General features: G+C 42.3%; 1 protein-coding gene across 16 annotated transcripts in view; it reads right to left on the reverse strand.

The window, feature by feature from the left end:
• STAT3 (signal transducer and activator of transcription 3) overlaps positions 1 to 20,927 on the reverse strand; it is a 75,063-nt gene that overhangs the window by 42,547 nt on the left and 11,589 nt on the right. For 10 of the 16 annotated variants that reach the window (XM_060395625.1, XM_042255964.2, XM_042255963.2 and 7 more), the window contains exon 2: positions 16,709 to 16,795. The exons of 5 other annotated variants lie outside the window; for them this stretch is intronic. In XM_060395625.1, the coding sequence (XP_060251608.1) occupies positions 16,709 to 16,730 (22 nt within the window). In that variant the 5' untranslated portion in view covers positions 16,731 to 16,795. The remainder of the gene's footprint in view (positions 1 to 16,708; positions 16,796 to 20,927) is intronic. One more of the 16 variants, XM_060395618.1, reaches the window with a different exon arrangement.

A 20,927-nucleotide genomic window follows, 5' to 3' on the forward strand; every position in this document is an offset into this window, starting at 1 on the left:
CATCTGCATATCTGAGGTTATTGATATTTCTCCTGGCAATCTTGATTCCAGCTTGTGCTTCTTCCAGCCCAGCATTTCTCATGATGTACTCTGCATATTAGTTAAATAAGCAGGGTGACAATATACAGCATTGACGTACTCCTTTTCCTATTTGGAACCAGTCTGTTTTGTCCCATGTCCAGTTCTAACTGTTTCTTCCTGGCCTGCATATACCTGTTTCAAGAGGCAGGTTAGGTGGTGTGGTATTCCCATCTCTTTCAGAATTTTCCACAGTTTATGGTGATCCACACAGTCAAAGGCTTTGGCATAGTCAATAAAGCAGAAATAGATGCTTTTCTGGAACTCTCTTGCTTTTTCCAAGATCTAGTGGATGCTGGCAATTTGATCTCTGGTTCCTCTGCCTTTTCTAAAACCAGCTTGAACATCTGGAAGTTCACGGTTCACATATTGCTGAAGCCTGGCTTGGAGAATTTTGAGCATTACTTTACTAGCATGTGAGATGAGTGCAACTGTGCAGTAGTTTGAGCATTCTATGGCATTGCCTTTCTTTGGGATTGGAATGAAAACTGACCTTTTCCAGTCCTGTGGCCACTGCTGAGTTTTCCAAATTTACTGGCATATTGAGTGCAGCACTTTCACAGCATCATCTAGCTCCACTGGAATTCCATCACCTCCACTAGCTTTGTTCTTAGTGATGCTTCCTAAGGCCCACTTGACTTCACATTCCAGGATGTCTGGCTCTAGGTGAATGATCACACCATTGTGATTATCTGGGTTGTGAGCTCTTTTTTGTACAGTTCTTCTGTGTATTCTTGCCACCTTGTCTTAATATCTTGCTTCTGTTAGGTCCATACCATTTCTGTCCTTTATCGAGCCCATCTTTGCATGAAATGTTCCCTTGGTATCTCTAATTTTCTTGAAGAGATCTCTAGTCTTTCCCATTCTGTTGTTTTCCTCTATCTCTATGCACTGATTGCTGAGGAAGGCTTTCTTCTCTCTCCTTGCTATTCTTTGGAATTCTGCATTCAGATGCTTATATCTTTCCTTTTCTCCTTTGCTTTTTGCTTCTCTTCTTTTCACAGCTATTTGTAAGGCCTCCCCAGACCATTTTGCTTTTTGCATTTCTTTTCCATGGGGATGGTCTTGATCCCTGTCTCCTGTACAGTGTCACGAACCTCCGTCCATAGCTCATCAGGCACTCTGTCTATCAGATCTAGTCCCTTAAATCTATTTCTCACTTCCACTGTATAATCATTAGGGATTTGATTTAGGTCATACCTGAATGGTCTAGTGATTTTCCCTATTTTCTTCAAATTTAAGTCTGAATTTGGCAATAAGGAGTTCATGATCTGAGCCACAGTCAGCTCCCGGTCTTGTTTTTGCTGACTGTATAGAGCTTCTCCATCTTTGGCTGCAAAGAATATAATCAGTCTGATTTCGGTGTTGACCATCTGGTGATGTCCATGTGTAGAGTCTTCTCTTGTGTTGTTGGAAGAGGGTGTTTGCTATGACCAGTGCATTCTCTTGGCAGAACTCTGTTAGCCTTTGCCCTGCTTCATTCTGTACTCCAAGGCCAAATTTGCCTGTTACTCCAGGTGTTTCTTGACTTCCTACTTTTGCATTCCAGTCCCCTATAATGAAAAGGACATCTTTTGGGGGTGTTAGTTCTAAAAGGTCTTGTAGGTCTTCATAGAACCATTCAGGTTCTTCAGCGTTACTGGTTGGGGCATAGGCTTGGATTACTGTGATACTGAATGGTTTGCCTTGGAAACGAACAGAGATCATTCTGTCGTTTGAGATTGTATCCAAGTACTGCATTTCAGACTCTTTTGTTGACCACGATGGCCACTCCATCTTTTCTGAGGGATTCCTGCCCGCAGTAGTAGATATAATGGTCATCTGAGTTAAATTCACCCATTCCAGTCCATTTTAATTCGCTGATTCCTAGAATGGCAACGCTCACTCTTGCCATCTCCTGTTTGACCACTTCCAATTTGCCTGGACCTGACATTCCAGGTTCCTATGCAATATTACTCTTTACAGCATCAGACCTTACTTCTATCACCAGTCACATCCACAACTGGGTATTGTTTTTGCTTTGGCTCCATCCCTTCATTCTTTCTGGAGTTATTTCTCCACTGATCTCCAGTAGCATACTGGGCACCTACTGACCCGGGGAGTTCCCCTTTCAGTATCCTATCATTTTGCCTTTTCATACTGTTCATGGGGTTCTCAAGGCAAGAAAACTGAAGTGGTTTGCCATCCCCTTCTCCAGTGGACCTCATTCTGTCAGACGTCTCCACTATGACCCTTCCGTCTTGGGTGGCCCCACAGGGCATGGCTTAGTTTCATTGAGTTAGACAAGCTGTAGTCCATGTGATCAGATTTCAGCCTCTGTCATCAGATTAGTCCTGTTAAATGATAAGCTCAACTTTCCCTTCTACATAAAATACATGCATTTTAATGGGTCTTTGTAATGTAGCCTGAGGGAGGGAGTTAGTAATGCAGTGATTTGGTGTAAATGAAAGGGAAGAATCGAGAAGAGAGGGTTGGGTGGCACCCTGATCAAGTATCTCCATACACAGTTCACCCAAGGACAACTCCAGGTCCTAAAAAGACTAAAGGTGGAAACACTAAGTGATACCCAAATGAAAGAGAAAGATGAAAAATAAGAACCTTGGTTTAAGAGCAGTCCAAAGAACTAATGATTATTGCTAATATTTATATAGCAACGCCTGCAATGCAGGAGACCCAGATTTGCCTGTGTCAGGAAGATCCCCTGGAGAAGGAAATGGCAACCCACTCCAGTACTCTTGCCTGGAGAATTCCATGGACGGAGGAGCCTGGTGGGATCGCAAAGAGTTGGACACAACTGTGTGACTAACTTTCACTGTGTGCCAGACACTCTTTGACATATATTTATTTACTCATTTCATCCTCATAATCCTGTGAGAGAGACACTATTTTTATACCCATTTTACAGAGGAGGAAAATAAAGCACAGAATTTTAAGTGATTCACCCAAGGTCAGACAGGTAGTAAAGGTATGAAATTGGAACCCCAACCCTAATAAGTCCATTTTCAGAATTCCAGCTCTTAACCACTACGCTACAGTGGGAGTTTCATTGATTTTAAGTAAACCGTGAGTCAATCATAATACGAAGTCAATGTGATCTAATGATATTTTAACAGACATATAAGTTGTCTGAATAAAAGGACTAGTCCAGTTGGCCCATAGTGATATTCTGACTGTATCACAATTTAAATGGTGCACTAGAAAACAAACATATTCCAGGAGGGGCAATCAGGGCATGAGCAGTCCAAGAACATGAACGTTTCGCCTGGGAAGAAGACTTGGGCAGCAGGAAATAAGGTCAGGAGAGAAAAGGATAACCTACGGAATAGTGGCTTTTCAAATACTTGGAGATCTGTACATAAAAGGATAAGTCACTCCAGAATCAGGATCTGTTTTCCTGTAACATCTACTCCTGGATTCTGCCCTTGGTATGCAGAGGTTCCCCACTCTAGCTGTGTGTTCAGCTGCTCAGTCGTATCTGACTCTTTGCGACCCCATGGACTGTAGCCCATCAGGCTCCTCTGTCTATGGGATTCTCCGGGCAAGAACGCTGCTGCTGGTGGTGTGGTGGTGGTCGTTTAGTCACTTAGTTGTGTCAGACTCTTTGCAACCCCATGGACTTGTAGCCCACCAGGCTCCTCTGTCCCTGGAATTCTCCAGGCAAGAATACTGGAGTGGGTTGCCATTTCCTTCTCCCACCCTAGCTGCAGAGCAGAATTACGAGGGCAGATATTTTTGTAAAAATAAAAAATAAAATAGAGATGCCTGGCAACCAAACCAGAAGCCAAATGGGAATTGTTGAGGATGGGAAGGAACCAGGTTTCAATATTCGAAAGCTCCTCAGACGATGCTAAGGTGTGGCCAGATTGAGAACCTCAGAACAAAAGCAGAGATCAGGGCTCACCCAGCAAGCACATCTCAGTTACCTGAAGGGCTCTGAGACACTAGAGGCTGGTCCTTACTCTAAATGTACTGAATAATCAACTCCAAGGATGGGCTCCAGGCAGTTGTAATGAAGCAGAACCCCAAGGAGACCACATAAAGAAACTATGGCATGAGATGAGTGTGGAGGGGCTCTCGGGTAAGCCATACAAAGAAACAGGAACTCTTGTCCAAGGGGAATGGGGAGGTCAGAAGGATTTTAGGAAGACAAGTAAACAATTCTGTAAGCAGACAGGTTAGGAGGTCTCTACACGGGAAACAGATGGGGAAACAGTGTCAGACTTTATTTTGGGGGGCTTTAAAATCACTGCAGATGGTGACTGCAGCCATGAAATTAAAAGACGCTGACTCCTTGGAAGGAAAGTTATGACCAACCTAGATAGCATATTCAAAAGCAGAGACATTACTTTGTCAACGAAGGTCCATCTAGTCAAGGCTATGGTTTTTCCAGTAGTCATGTATGGATGTGAGAGTTGGACTGTGAAGAAGGCTGAGCGCCGAAGAATTGATGCTTTTGAACTGTGGTGTTGCAGAAGACTCGAGAGTCCCTTGGACTGCAAGGAGATCCAACCAGTCCATTCTAAAGGAGATCAGTCCTGGGTGTTCTTTGGAAGGAATGATGCTAAAGCTGAAACTCCAGTACTTTGGCCACCTCATGCAAAGGGTTGACTCATTGGAAAAGACTCTGATGCTGGAAGGGATTGGGGGCAGGAGGAGAAGGGGACGACCGAGGATGAGATGGCTGGATGGCATCACTGACTCGATGGACGTGAGTCTGAGTGAACTCCGGGAGATAGTGATGAACAGGGAGGCCTGGTGTGCTGCGATTCATGGGGTCGCAAAGAGTTGGACACGACTGAGCGACTGAACAGAACTGAACTGAACTGAAAGGAGAACCATGAATGGTTTTCTGCCATGCCTCTAAAGAAGGAGAACCAGGAATGATTTTCTTCACATAAGAGAAGCTATTTTGGCCTAATCCTGTTTGCCCCTGAACAGGTCTCAGTAGTTAATGGTCTTAAGGGAACACAGGAGTCCAACAGAGAAAAGGCAAACAATAACAAAGTGGTAAAGCAGAGTCCTAGTTACTCCACAGGGATACGCGTAACAATTTACAAGGCCCCCACCCAGGCGAAGGATGGAAGGAAGATGTGGACACTCCTGACTTCAATCAACTAAAGCCCGGCCTCAGTTGAAGGCTGACCTTTGCCCCAGTTGTATGCTGATTATCACTTCTGCTCAAGCCCCTTCATGAATATGCATGTACCCTTAGCTTACAATTCCCCCAGTTTTGCTATTGGGAAGGATTCCCGGTGTTCCCAGTACTTGGGCCTGAGTGAGCACTGTGGACTCCGTAACTTGAACTGGTAACCTCTACGCCGGGCTGCCAGTCTGAGGACAGGAAGAGCCTGGGCTTTTGCTCACCAGTCTGTTCTTCCCTTCACCCCCGCAGCATCCAGCAGGGTGCCCAGCTCACAACAGATACTCAGACATAGAGTACAAGTAAACCACTGGTATGAATTACAGCTCAGTCAGTGGACTGAAACATATTCTTCCAGGCAAGGACCCTGTATCCAGTAAGAAGTATTCTGAGGAGCAGACCAAACTCTTTCAGATTTGCTGTTTGAAAAATTTGAGGATGACCCTTCAGTGACCTTTCAATAAGAGTAAAATTACAGCAACTCCTCCAGTTCAAAAACATTGTCCCCCCCCCAAAATCTTTACACCCACTAAGGTTCCCCAACTCCTCAGCCAACTTTGGCCCCTCCAACTCCTCTCTTGGGTCTCAAGATGACTTTCAGGATGTCAACTTATCTCCCCTCCAACCTCACCTCCACCCTCCACAGACTGTTCCTTCTTCACTGATGTTCTTGCCTAAAGTAGTTTTCCCCTTGGCGGCATTGTACGTCCCTTTCCCATCTCCTCCGGAGAACTTAGCCGTGGTCCCTAACCCTATCCAGGGTCCAGTCACTGCTTCAACTCTGAATGCTTACAGCACCTACAAATGCGGCTGAGGCTTTTTCTTGTTTTGATTCCATCTCTTCTCTTCCATTTGACCCTTACATATCATTCTGATATCAGATTTAAGACACCAAATGAGTAGTGCCTTTATAGCCTCCTTTACTCACATTGGCACACACACACATAAACACCACCTCCACTGCAAAAGTTCCTACTTAACAGTCACTGATGGCTACAGTGCTGAAAAGCACGCCAACAGTACGGCAACTGCATCTAAGAAGAGAAGACTAGTTCTACCCCGTATGACTGGTTACCTAGAATTTGGAGGTTTTTCTAGAGGGAAGCAAAGCACCCTTCCAGTGAATGCAGAGGGACTCACCCTCACAGGAATCAGAGACAAGCTGCCAACTTTTAGAAACAGGTATATAGGGACTTCCCTCGTAGTTCAGTGGCCAAGACTCTAAGCTCCCAATGCAGGGGGCCTGGGTTCGATCCCTAATTGGGGAATAAGATCCCATGTGCCACAACCAAGAGTTCGTATGCTGCAGCTAAAGATCCGCCACAGCCAAATAAATATTTTTTTAAATAAATAAAAACAGGAGTATAGCCTTCAAGAAACACACTGTACATCGGGCAAGTAAATCATCATGTCAAAGTTTCCAGGCTTGAAGCAGCAAAGGGAGAAAGGCAAGTTGCTGGGGTGGGGCAGGGGTGGGGGTGGGGAGAAGCCTGCAGATACTATTATCTTTGGCCAAAGCCCAAATGAAAAGAGTCACAAAGCATCCACTGATTTAGAATGCTGTGTAATTTAGTAGTATTCTTTTAAGACAGGCAACTGAAATAAAGCAGAGAAAGAGTACCTAAATTTCTGAATCTCAATGTCACAGACTCACAATATAGTTCAACACTTACTGAAGAGAAGGAAGAAGTTTTTCTTTAATTTATTCAGGATACTTTCCCTTAAAGAGATACTAAGTTGATCCTGGACACTTAGCCTGGAGCACCAGGTATCTGGGGCTGGGAATCCTTATCTGTGGATCCTGTCTTAGAACCTCTTCCTTCAAAGTGACTGTGGTTTGGGGTCAGAACCTCAAATCCAAAAGGGCATTGGGGCGGGTATAAAAAATGGCTCCAAACTCTCTGATACTCCTCCCTTTGAGAGAAGGCGTCTTTGCCCCTTGCCCTTGAATCTGGCTAAGTCCATGACTGCTCCAACCAATAGAGTAAAACAGCAGTGCTGATTCCCTCGGAAGGCTCATTCTCCAGAACCCAACCAACACCCCGTGACAAGCCCAAGGCGGGAGAGGCCACGCGTGGAGACAGCTGGCGCACAGTCCCGGCTGAGGTCAGCCGCTGATTCGTCCCAGGCAATATGTGAGTGAAGCAGCCTCCCAATGATAACAGCCCCCAGATGTTCCAGTCTTCCCAGCTGAGGCCCCCGACACTGCGGAGCTAAGACCAGCCACCTCTGCCTTACAGATTCCCTGCCCACAGAATTAGTGAGCACAAGATGGTGGGGGCTTTGTGCTACTAAAGTTTCAGTTGGGTTATGGCCCTTGGTGACCAGAACAACACTTCTACTAACACACTGATGGAATGTCATCTTGATAGAGCCCAACTTCCATGAGAAAGGAATTTGTAGTTTTAAAAGGAAAGGCTTTGCTGTTAAAACTACTTTGCTAGTTAATCTCTTCTTTCCCCTATGCTCTCACTTTCTAAATGAGTCATCCAGTCCCAATTTCTTCAAAATAACATCTGGCAATCCGCAAATTTACATCTCCAGCCCTAGCTTCTCCCATGAACTCCAGAACTCTCCATCTACTCAACATCTCCACTTGGATGTCTAACAAGCATCCCAAATTTAATATACCCTGAACTAACCCTTTCATTAAAAACCTCTCCCAGCCAACTTCTCCTTCAATCTCCCCTATTTTAGCAAATGACACCTCCACTCCTGCACGTGCTCACACTAAAAACCTTGAATATAAGCCTTGACTCCAATCTCTCTCCTCTTTCCTCCTTTACTTCCTCTTCTTCCTTCTCTTCTATCTCCTCCTCTCTCCATTCCTTGGAGAGTACTTCACAAGGTACAGTGGGTCTGCAGGAGAGCTGGTAATGCTAGAAAGCAAGGGATAACCAGTCCACGTAGAGGGACCAGCATGTGCAAACACAGGGGTGCTTAGAGAGCAGAATACAGATCTTCTGGTTAAACATGACCCACAAGCCTACTAAAGCGACAGTAAAGCAGGGGCAATGGCTACAAACCCACAGGACAAAGAATGGGAAATGAGATGACCATGGACAAAATATGTCAATAAAATTCTAGAATTCAGAAAGCAGAGTGATATTAACTGACCTAGGACAGCCGAGAAAACTGAACAGTAAGTGTCTGCTGTGTAACACCCCCAAAGCTCAAAGTTGGAGGTGGGAGATATTTGAAGGGAGGGGTGAAAAGTTTGGATAAAAATAGGAGAACTGGTTGAAAACCTGTATAAAGAACATCTAGACCCCCAGATAACTACCTTTCTCCAAACCCAGAAAGAACACTCATTGCCTGGAGAAAGCTAACTTCCAGACTTGGGGATGCCAGGCACGGCTGAGGATGCACTAAACTGAGATAATGGCAATCAGATGAGAAGCCACATACATCAGCTCCAAGAAGCCTGGCAGTCAGGGCCTCCCCCAGTCACCCCACAGGGAAGCCTAACAAGCAACTAAGACCATTCAACTTCACCTATAAGACTTTTGAAGAAAACTTTCAATATGAGAGAGATGAACAAAAGGAAAGAGGAACTCAGGAATCTGAGAATACTCAGTTTAGTCCAGTCACTCAATCGTGTCCAACTCTTTGCAACCCCACGGACTGCAGCACATCAGGCCTCTCTGTCCATCACCAACTCCCGGAGCTCACTCAAACTCATGTCCATTGAGTCGGTGATGCCATCCAACCATCTCATCCTCTGTCGTCCCCTTCTCCTCCCACCTTCAATTTCCCAGCATCAGGGTCTTTTCAAATGAGTCAGTTCTTTGCATCAGGTGGCCAAAGTATTGGAGTTTCAGCTTCAGCATCTGTCCTTCCAATGAATACTCAGGACTGATTTTTTTTAGGATGGACTGGTTGGATCTCCTTGCAGTCCAAGGGACCCTCAAGAGTCTTCTCCAACACCACAGTTCAAAAGCATCAATTCTTCGGTGCTCAGCTTTCTTTATGGTCCAACTCTCACATCCATACATGACTACTGGAAAAACCATAGCTTTGACTGGACAGACCTTTGTCGGCAAAGTAATGTCTCTGCTTTTTAATATGCTGTCTAGGCTGATCATAGCTTTTCTTCCAAAGAGCAAGCATTTTTAATTTCATGGTTGCAGTCACCACCTGCAGTGATTTTGGAGCCCAAGAAAATAAAGTCTGTCACTGGTTCTAGAGAATTACTAGCAGTAAACAAAAACTTTACAAAACTATAAATAACATCCTCAAAGAGACAAGTTATATATGTTAATCAGGAATAAGATAAAAATTAAGACGAACAACTTCCTGGTGAACCAGTGGCTAAGACTCCAAGCTCTCAGTTCAGGGGGCCTGAGTTCAATCCCTGGTCAGGGAACGAGATCCCAGATACCACAATGAAGATTCCCATGTGTTGCAACTAAGACCTGGTGCAGTCAAATAAATAAGAAAATATTTTTCAATTAAAAAAATGAAGATCAAGATGAAAATGGCAACTGAGAAAGGACTCTTGAAAATGACAGCCAGAATTTAAAATCAAATAGATGGGTTGAAACAACCAAGAAAACTTCCTGGAATAAATCCACAGCAAAAAAGATGGAAAATAATCCACAGCAAAAAAGATGGAAAAGAGAACTCAATCCAATGAATGAAAATAGGCTCGCACTAAGGCATATTCTGTGAAATTTCAGAACAGTAGGAATGAAGAAGTCATACACACTTCCAGAGAAAAGAACCAGGCCTCTTGGAGAGCATAAAAAATCAGAACAGCAGAAGCCTTTCAACACAGGCACTGAAGGATTCAAAGCCAATTGAGCCAGCAATGCCTTCAAGTTGATGAACAAATGATTCAGTGCCCACCCAAACCATCATTTGAGGTGAAGAAAGAATAAAGAGATTTCAGATACTTAACAATTCAGAAAAGTTATCTCCCAGGTACCTTTTCCTGATGGTATTTTACTAGAATTTGTGGTTCAGCAAATAAAGCAATCAAGATAGAAAGAGGAAGACATAAGATCTAGGGAAAGGAGAATCCAATATGAAAGACAGGTGAAAGACTCAGATTGCAGGATGACTCTCATGAGAGGTCAGAGTTGCCCAGAAAATAACGAACAGATTACGAATGTGTTTAAGTATCTGCAGTAAGAGTGCCAGGCATTTGATAGGCCTGTTGGAATATTTGGGGAAAGTTAGCAATAGGTATAAGAAAAGTAAATCAATTTTTTATGAAAATAATTTTGAATTTTTTCATTTTATAAAAATTCTTTTTTAAGATAAAAATATTAACTCCAGGGGAAAAAATCTGCATGTGAAAGAAAATGTAATCATGTAACAGTATACTATGCAGCTTACCAGTAAACAATACTTATTTACTTAAAATGCATGATTTAGTGGTTTAACTAAAATGGTTTAAAAATTATTATGATGATGGGACTTCCCTTGTGGTCCTTCCAAGCAGCTAAGACTCCACGCTCCCAAGGAAGGAGTTGGGGTTCGGTCCCTGGTGGGAACTAGGTCCCATGTCCCGCACTAAGACCCAGAACAGTCTAATAAATAAATACATATAACTAATTTTTAAAATAAATCAGACTTTTCTGGGAAGCAATAGTTAGAAATAAGAGTGGAACTGAAAACCATGATTTTTAATATGTCTTGCGTTAGTCTTTGATTTCTAACTTATTTGTGTGCATCACTCTGCATAAAAATTAAAATTCTGTTCTAACTCATTACAGACCAGGGGATTTTTGCAGAAACTAACACCTGTGGCTGGTAATTTTTCTTCTGACCAGTCAAAACTTAATTCTACCATTTCACTAACACTCTGCAGGTTATTACATTCAATGGTTACACCTGACACACCTGTAAAGTCTTCTCCAGCACCATGAGTTTCATTTTCACTTTCCGTATCAGAATCACTCAGATTTTTGGCTTTTTCTGGGTCTAATAATCACATTGTCTGAATCAGAACTATATTCTGAAGAACTATCATATTCTGAGAGTCCAGTATATATGTTACTCGGATAATCGGAGAAAGTATCTGCATAAAATTCACCGAAAAATTCTTCATTCAAAATTTTGCGATGTGTCATTTAAAAATTTTTTACAGTAATAAACTTGCCTTTGTAATATACAGAAGTTTGGGACAAAAATCTAACAGAGCAAAATGTGGGTGATAACAACAATCAAAAGTTGTACAATGAAGTATAATGAAGCTTTGATCAATTTTAAACTCTTAACTTTGCACGGTGATGTTAATTGTGTGTGTGTGCGCGCACACACCCGTGCTCAGTCACGTCCAACTCTTTGCAACCCAATGGACTGTAACCCGCCAGGTTCCTCTGTCCTTGGAATTTTCCAGGCAAGAATACCGGAGTGGGTTGCCATTTCCTATTCCCAGGGATCTTTCCAACCCAGGGATCGAACCGGCATCTCCTGCATTAGCAGGCAGGTTCTGTACCACTAGTGCCACTTGAGAAGTCATGATGTTAACTGTATCACTCTCTAAAAACATACTGATACCTCTTCAGTCGATAATGTTTGCTGACTAAAGACGTATTAATATGTCTCTGGTCAATAATGTATTAAAGTGAAATGCTTAGTAAAACAAAACTGACATAACATCATTTTATCTTCTCTCTGAAGGAAGCTACTTACTCAAATCACTCACCCATTCATTCACTTAAAAAAAAAGAAAAGAAAAAAAAAAAACCCAACCCTGGGTCTGGAAGCAAAGGCAGAGTATAGGGTGTGGAACAAGACAGACAGGTCTCTGCCCTGGAGATAAAGACAGACAAGTCAATGGGATGATAATTACCTCTTGCGATAAGAGCAATAAAGATGTAGGATAGTGAGTGACTGGGAGTTATAATTTAGATACCACATCTGGAAGGAAGTAAGCTATTTGTTCAGACTCTGTTAAAAATCTCAGATAGGAGTTTCTGGGACAAAAAGGAGTGCAAATTCAAATCTCTAAAATCAACAGCCCTATGCTGAGGAATTCTTTTCAACTTGGCAGATACCTCGCCTAGAGCAAGACCTGGTCTGCTGCCTAGAGTGGCTGGTGGAAATGCACCATCCCTACTATAGGCTGACTTCCTCTCCCTTATTTTGGGAGATTCTGTTTGATTTTTGCTTCTGAAGATTTCCCTCATTTCCTGGAGAGCTCAGGATATCTAATATTTCTTGGTGGGTTTTTTTTTTTTTTTGGTTTGTTTTTTGACTTATTTTTCAGCCTCACTGCAGGTAGGATCTTAGTTCCCCGGTTCACTGACCAGGGAGAGAGCAAACCTGTGCCTCCTGGCATTGGAAGTATGAAGTCTTAACCTTTGGGCCACCAGGGAAGTCCCCTCTTGGTGTTTTGAGGGAAGATTTTCAGGGTATCTAGCCTACCATAGAGCAGGAATGGAAGTCAGGACAACACAAATAAAGACTTTTTTAAAACTTGCGAGGTGGAACAGCAGGACTTGATCTGAAGAGAAACAGAGGCATGAGAGAAAGTGAAAGTTGCTCAGTTGTGTCCAACTCTTTGCAACCCCCTGTACTGTGCAGTCCATGGGATTCTCTAGGCCAGAATACTGGAGTGGAGTGGGTAGCCGTTCCCTTCTCCAGGAGATCTTCCCAACCCAGGGATCAAACCCAGGTCTCCCGCACTGCAGACGATTCTTTACCATCTGAGCTACCAGGGAAGCCTGAGAGAAAGGAGGAATTAACTTTATTCCTAAATTTTCGGCTTTTACCATGGGTTAGATGGGGATGCCATTTTCTTAGATGGGGAAAGCTAGGCAGGGAGAAGGGCACAAGCTTGTGGTGAGAAAGCTTAAGAATTATGTTTTTTTGGAAGAAGAGATAAATTAGGAGTATGGGATTAACAGATACACACCACTAAATATAAAATAAACAATAAGGTTTACTGTATAGCATAGGAAGCCATACTCAATACCTTGTAATAACCTGTAATGGTAAAGAATCTGGAAAATACACACACACATAACATATATGTTGTTGTTGTTGCAAGCTCAGTCGTGTTTGACCCTTTGGGACCCCATGGACTGCAGCCCATCAGGCTCCTCTATCCAAGGGATTTTCCAGGCAAGAATACTGGAGTGGGTTGCCATTTCCTCCTCCAGGGGATCCTCTCAACCCCAGGGATGGAACCTGCATCTCCTGCTTCTCCTGCACAGGCAGGAAGATTCTCTACCACTGAGCCATCTGGGAAGCATCTATCTATCTATCTATCTACATATATATTTTTTTTGCTGTATTCCTGAAACTAACACAATATTGTAAATCAACTACTTCAATATAAAAAAAAAGATAAAGAACCTACAGTATAGCACAAGGAACTCTACTTGGTGCTCTGAGGTACCCTAACTGGGAAAGAAATCCAAAAAAGGGGGGGTTATATGTATACATATGGCTGACTCACTTTGCTGTACAGCAGAAACTGACATACTAGCATAAAACAACTATACTCCAATAAATAAATATATTTTTTAAAAAGAGGTGTTTTTTTTTGACAGATAAATAGATCAGTATCAGTATCAGTTCAGTCACTCAGTTGTGTCCGACTCTTTGCAACCCCACAGACTGCAGCACATCAGGCCTCCCTGTCCATCACCAACTCCCAGAGTTTACCCAGATTCATGTCCATTGAGTCAGTGATGCCATTTAACCATCTCATCCTCTGTCCTCCCCTTCTCCTCCTACCTTTAATCTTTCCCAACATCAGGGTCTTTTCAAATGAGTCAGCTCTTTGCATCAGGTGGACAAAGTACTGGAGTTTCAGCTTCAACATCAGTCCTTCCAATGAACAGCCAGGACGGATTTCCTTTGGGATGGACTGGTTGGATCTCCTTGCAGTCCAAGGGACTCTCAAGAGTCTTCTCCAACACCACAGTTCAAATGCATCAATTTTTCTGCACTCAGCTTTCTTTACAGTCCAACTCTCACATCCATACATGACCACTGGAAAAACCATAGCCTTGACTAGACAGACCTTTGTTGACAAAGTAATGTCTCTGCTTTTGAATATACTATCTAGGTTGGTCATAACTTTCCTTCCAAGGAGTCAGCGTCTTTTAATTTCACGGCTGCAATCACCATCTGCAGTGATTTGGGAGCCCAAAAACATAAAGTCTGACACTGTTTCCATTGTTTCCCCATCTATTTGCCATGAAGTGATGGAACCAGATGCCATGATCTTTGTTTTCTGAATTTTAAGCCAACTTTTTCACTCTCCTTTTCACTTTCATCAAGAGGCTCTTTAGTTCTTCTTCACTTTCTGCCATAAGGATGGTGTCATCTGCATATCTGTGGTTATTGATATTTCTCCCAGCAATCTTGATTCCAGCTTGTGCTTCTTCCAGCCCAGCGTTTCTCATGATGTATTCTGCATATACATTAAATAAGCAGGGTGACAATATACAGCCTTGACATACTCCTTTTCCTATTTGGAACCAGTCTGTTTTTCCATGTCCAGTTCTAACTGTTGCTTCCTGACCTGCATATAGGTTTCTCAACAGGTAGGTCAGGTGGTCTGGTATTCCCATCTCTTTTAGAATTTTCTACAGTCTATGGTGATCCACACAGTCAAAGGCTTTGGCATAGTCAATAAAGCAGAAATAGATGCTTTTCTGGAACTCTCTTGCTTTTTCCAAGATCTAGTGGATGCTGGCAATTTGATCTCTGGTTCCTCTGCCTTTTCTAAAACCAGCTTGAACATCTGGAAGTTCACGGTTCACATATTGCTGAAGCCTGGCTTGGAGAATTTTGAGCATTACGTTACCAGTGTGTGAGATGAGTGCAATTGTGCGGTGGTTTGGGCATTCTTTGGCATTGCCTTTCTTTGGGATTGGAATGAAAACTGACCTTTTCCAGTCCTGTGGCCACTGCTGAGTTTTCCAAATTTGCTGGCATATTGAGTGCAACACTTTCACAGCATCATCTTTCAGGATTTGAAGTGGCTCCACTGGAATTCCATCACCTCCACTAGTTTTGTTCGTAGTGATGCTTCCTAAGGCCCACTTGACTTCACATTCCAGGATGTCTGGCTCTAGGTGAGTGATCACACCATTGTGATTACCTGGGTCCTGAAGATCTTCTTTGTATAGTTCTGTGTATTCTTGCCACCTCTTTTTAATATCTTGTGCTTCTGTTAGGTCCATACCATTTCTGTCCTTTATTGAGCCCATCTTTGCATGAAATGTTCCCTTGGTATCTCTAATTTTCTTGAAGAGATCTCTAGTCTTTCCTATTCTATTAATTGACAATTAAGCATCAATTAAGCATGTCATAAGCATCAGGACACAGAAACTGGGAGCCTGGAGACATTTGGGTTGGAGACACATCAGTCATCAGGATGGAGATGATAGTTAAAGCCAAAGTAATGGATAACATAAATTAGGGAGAGGAAACAGAAGAAGATAAAGGAGAGTCCCAGACAGTGGTCTGAAGCACTTCACCACTATTGTTCAGGTAGAGGATGAACCAGGAAAGGCAACTGGGAAAGACAAGCAAGACTGAAGGAAAACCAGGGGAACATATCACAAAAGCCAAGAGGAGAGAATTAAAATCAAAAAAGATTTTCAGCTATGTCAACACCACTAAAACTGTGAGCGAGATGGTGACACAGTGACAACCATTCAACCTGGTCATCTAGCGATCCCTGGTGACACGCCTTCCTTTAGTATCTAGCAAACCCCCTTCTTGGTATTTACCCAAATGAGTTGAAAACTTACATCTACATAAAACCCTGCACACAAATTATTTATAGCAACTTTATTTATAAGTGCTCAAACTTGGGAACAATTATTATGTCCTTCAATAGGTGAATGCATAAACAATGTGGTACACACAGACAATGGAATATTACTCAGCAGTAAAAAGAAATGCACCATCGAGCACTGAAAAGACATGGGGGAATCTGAATCAGAGTTGCCAAGTGAACAAAGGCAAACTGAAATGACTGCTTCCAACCAAAAGATATTCTGGAAAAAGACAAAACTATGCAGATAATAAAAAAGATCAGTGGTTGCCAGGGTTTGGGGGAGGGATGAATAGGCAGAGTACAGGGGATCTGCAAGGCAGTGAAACTAGTTTGTATGTTGCTCTAACAGTAGATACATGTCATTATACATTTGTCAAAATCTGTACAATGTGTAACACAGTGAATTCTAATGTTAATAATAATGTGTCAATATTGGCCCATCCATGGTAACAAATGTGTCACACTAAGACAAGATGTCAATAATTGGACAAACTAGGAAGCAGAGACAAGATGGTAGAGAGAGGTTCTCTGTACTTTCTGCTCAATTTTTATGCATCCTAAGACTGCTCTTAAATATATAACCTACTAATGTTTTAAATGTATTGAGCTTTATGAAAAATATTTTAAAAGATAAGCTGACCCAACAGAGTTTCAATTGTATTTAAGAAGGAAGATGAGCTATCTCCCCAAATTAGACAAGCTTTTCTATGAAATTCTTATCAAAATGCATAGCATACTTGGAAAAATAGGTGATCTCATTGTACACCATAGTTTACCATAATGTGGGCAAACTTCAGAGAGCAGCTGATCTTATCCATTAGCATCTACAAAAGAGAAGGTTAAGAAAAAGTCTCAATTACTCATGAAATTAAAATCTGAAAATTTGAGAGACATGGCTTACATCTTATAATGTAAGTGAGAGAGTGGACATGGCTTAGAAAGAACAAGAATAAATACTTAGAAAGATAGCACTTAGAATTTAGAAACCCTATTTAAGCTTGCATTGGAAGTAGCTTATGATCTAAATACTAAAAATTACACCCGAACAGAACTTGGCCTGAAGCATAAATTCACATTGGATTTTCCAGTCAACCACTCAGCCAAAGAGAACCCTGAGGTTCCAAGATAATGTAACAACTTTATCAAAATGTTAAGTGATCACAAAAGACAAGAGATAAAACCAGAACACAAACTTGGGAGTCTTGAAACTCCCAGGCTAGTGGACTCATGGAGTAGCCATCATGGTCAACAAAAGAGTCTGAAATGCAGTACTTGGATGAAATCCCCAAAATGACAGAATGACCTCTGTTCATTTCCAAGGCAAACCATTCAATATCATGGTAATTAAGCCTATGCCCCAACCAGTAACCTTGAAGAAGCTGAAGTTGAACGGGTCTGTGAAGACCTACAAGACCTTTTAGAACTAACACTCCAAAAAGATGTCCTTTTCATTATAGGGGACTGGAATGCAAAAGTAGGAAGTCAAGAAACACCTGGAGTAACAGGCAAATTTGGCCTTGGAGTACGGAATGAAGCAGGGCAAAGACTAATAGAGTTTTGCAAGAGAACACACTGGTCATAGCAAACACCCTCTTCCAACAACACAAGAGAAGACTCTACACATGGACATCACCAGATGGTCAACACCGAAATCAGATTGATTATATTCTTTGCAGCCAAAGATGGAGAAGCTCTATACAGTCAGCAAAAACAAGACCGGGAGCTGACTGTGGCTCAGATCATAAACTCCTTATTGCCAAATTCAGACTTGAATTGAAGAAAGTAGGGAAAATAACTAGACCATTCAGTTCAGTTCAGTTCAGTTGCTTAGTCGTGTCTGACTTTTTGTGACCCCATGAATCGCAGCACGCCAGACTTCCCTGTCCATCACCAACTCCCGCAGTTCACTCAGACTCACGTCCATCGAGTCAGTGATGCCATCCAGACATCTCAGCCTCGGTCGTCTCCTTCTCCTCCTGCCTCCAATCCCTCCCAGCATCAGGATCTTTTCCAATGAGTCAACTCTTCACATGAGGTGGCCAATGTATTGGAGTTTCAGCTTTAGCATCATTCCTTCCAAAGAACACCCAATACTGATCTCCTTGCAGTCCAAGGGACTCTCAAGAGTCTTCTCCAACACCACAGTTCAAAAGCATCAATTCTTCGATGCTCAGCTTTCTTCACAGTCCAACTCTCACATCCATACATGACCACAGGAAAAACCATATCCTTGACTAGCCAGACCTTAGTCGGCAAAGTAATGTCTCTGCTTTTGAATATGCTATCTAGGTTGGTCATAACTTTTCTTCCAAGGACAGGTATGACCTAAATCAAATCCCTTATGATTATACAGTGGAAGTGAGAAACAGCTTTAAGAGACTAAATCTGATAGACACAGTGCCTGATGAACTATGGACGGAGGTTCGTGACATTGTACAGGAGACAGGGTAAAGACCATCCCCATGGAAAAGAAATGCAAAAAAGCAAAATGGCTGTCTGGGGAGGCCTTAAAAATAGCTGTGAAAAGAAGAGAAGTGAAAAGCAAAGGAGAAAAGGAAAGATATAAGCATCTGAATGCAGAGTTCCAAACAATAGCAAGGAGAGATAAGAAAGCCTTCCTCAGTGATCAAGGCAAAGAAATAGAGGAAAACAACAGAATGGGAAAGACTAGAGATCTCTTCAAGAAAATTAGAGATACCAAGGGAACATTTCATGCAAAGATGGGCTCAATAAAGGACAGAAATGGTATGGACCTAACAGAAGCACAAGATATTAAAAAGAGGTGGCAAGAATACACAGAACTATACAAAGAAGATCTTCAGGACCCAGGTAATCACAATGGTGTGATCACTCACCTAGAGCCAGACACCCTGGAATGTGAAGTCAAGTGGGCCTTAGGAAGCATCACTACGAACAAAGCTAGTGGAGGTGATGGAATTCCAGTGGAGCTACTTCAAATCCTGAAAGATGATGCTGTGAAAGTGCTGCACTCAATATGCCAGCAAATTTGGAAAACTCAGCAGTGGCCACAGGACTGGAAAAGGTCAGTTTTCATTCCAATCCCAAAGAAAGGCAATGCCAAAGAATGCTCAAACCACCGCACAATTGCACTCATCTCACACACTGGTAACGTAATGCTCAAAATTCTCCAAGCCAGGCTTCAGCAATATGTGAACCGTGAACTTCCAGATGTTCAAGCTGGTTTTAGAAAAGGCAGAGGAACCAGAGATCAAACTGCCAGCATCCGCTGGATCTTGGAAAAAGCAAGAGAGTTCCAGAAAAGCATCTATTTCTGCTTTATTGACTATGCCAAAGCCTTTGACTGTGTGGATCACCATAAACTGTGGAAAATTCTAAAAGAGATGGGAATACCACATCACCTGACCTGCCTCTTGAAACAGGTATATGCAGGTCAGGAAGCAACAGTTAGAACTGGACATGGAAAAACAGACTGGTTCCAAATAGGAAAAGGAGTATGTCAAGGCTGTATATTGTCACCCTGCTTATTTAACGTATATGCAGAATACATCATGAGAAACGCTGGGCTGGAAGAAGCACAAGCTGGAATCAAGATTGCTGGGAGAAATATCAATAACCTCAGATATGCAGATGACACCACCGTTATGGCAGAAAGTGAAGAGGAACTAAAAAGCCTCTTGATGAAAGTGAAAAGGAGAGTGAAAAAGTTGGTTTAAAGCTCAACATTCAGAAAACTAAGATCATGGCATCTGGTTCCATCACTTCATGGCAAATAGATGGGGAAACAGTGTCAGACTATTTTGGGGGGCTCCAAAATCACTGCAGATGGTGATTGCAGCCATGAAATTAAAAGACGCTGACTCCTTGGAAGGAAAGTTATGACCAACCTAGATAGCATATTCAAAAGCAGAGACATTACTTTGTCAACAAAGATCTGTCTAGTCAAGGCTTTGGTTTTTCCAGTAGTCATGTATGAATGTGAGAGTTGGACTGTGAAGAAAGCTGAGCATCGAAGAATTGATGCATTTGAACTGTAGTGCTGGAGAAGACTCGAGAGTCCCTTGGACTGCAAGGAGATCCAACCAGTCCATTCTAAAGGAGGTCAGTCCTGGGTGTTCATTGGGAGGACTGATGCTAAAGCTGAAACTCCAATACTTTGGCCACCTCATGCGAAGAGTTGACTCATTGGAAAAGACTCTGATGCTGGGAGGGATTGGGGGCAGGAGGAGAAGGGGATGACAGAGGGTGAGATGGCTGGATGGCATCACTGACTCGATGGACGTGAGTCTGAGTGAACTGCGGGAGTTGGTGATGGACAGGGAGGTCTGGCATGCTGCGATTCATGGGGTCACAAAGAGTCGGATACGACTGAGCAACTGAACTGAACTGAGTGGAGTCATATGTTTTGAAGTCTTACCTCTGCTGTATTATCTCTGACAAGTAAACTTCTCTTTGAATTTGTAATACAACCAATTATAAGAAGGAAAATGAGAGCTTTACTTATGTTACACATATATACTAACGTTAAAGACATGTCTGAAACAGAACACTTCTTATAGAATTTAAAGACAATTCTTAACCAGAACTGTCTAGAAATTAACCCAAGCCTGCAGAAACTATCTTAATATGTTCATGGGTAGCCTATCAATAAAACCAAATCGAACTCTAATTTGGCCAAGTGATTCTTTATGACTATTTATTATAACTATAATCCCCCTTTTATTAATATTCAGATCCATAAATACTAAGAACAAACAGGATAAAAAGAAATCTGCAAAGCATTTTTCCTTGGAAGACCACATGGCTACCATTTACTTTTATCCCCAAAACAATGATTTCTAAACGCTGTGGATATGACTTCATTAATCTGAAGACTTATAGCTTCTGAACCTTCAGAGCAGCTTTCTCACACCAAGGACCACCAGTATCAGAACACTGGCTGTTTGTTAAAAATAACCCTAGATCTACTAACCCAGA

This window comes from Ovis aries, chromosome 11 (genome assembly GCF_016772045.2).
Source record: "Ovis aries strain OAR_USU_Benz2616 breed Rambouillet chromosome 11, ARS-UI_Ramb_v3.0, whole genome shotgun sequence".
Classification (NCBI taxonomy): domain Eukaryota; kingdom Metazoa; phylum Chordata; class Mammalia; order Artiodactyla; family Bovidae; genus Ovis; species Ovis aries.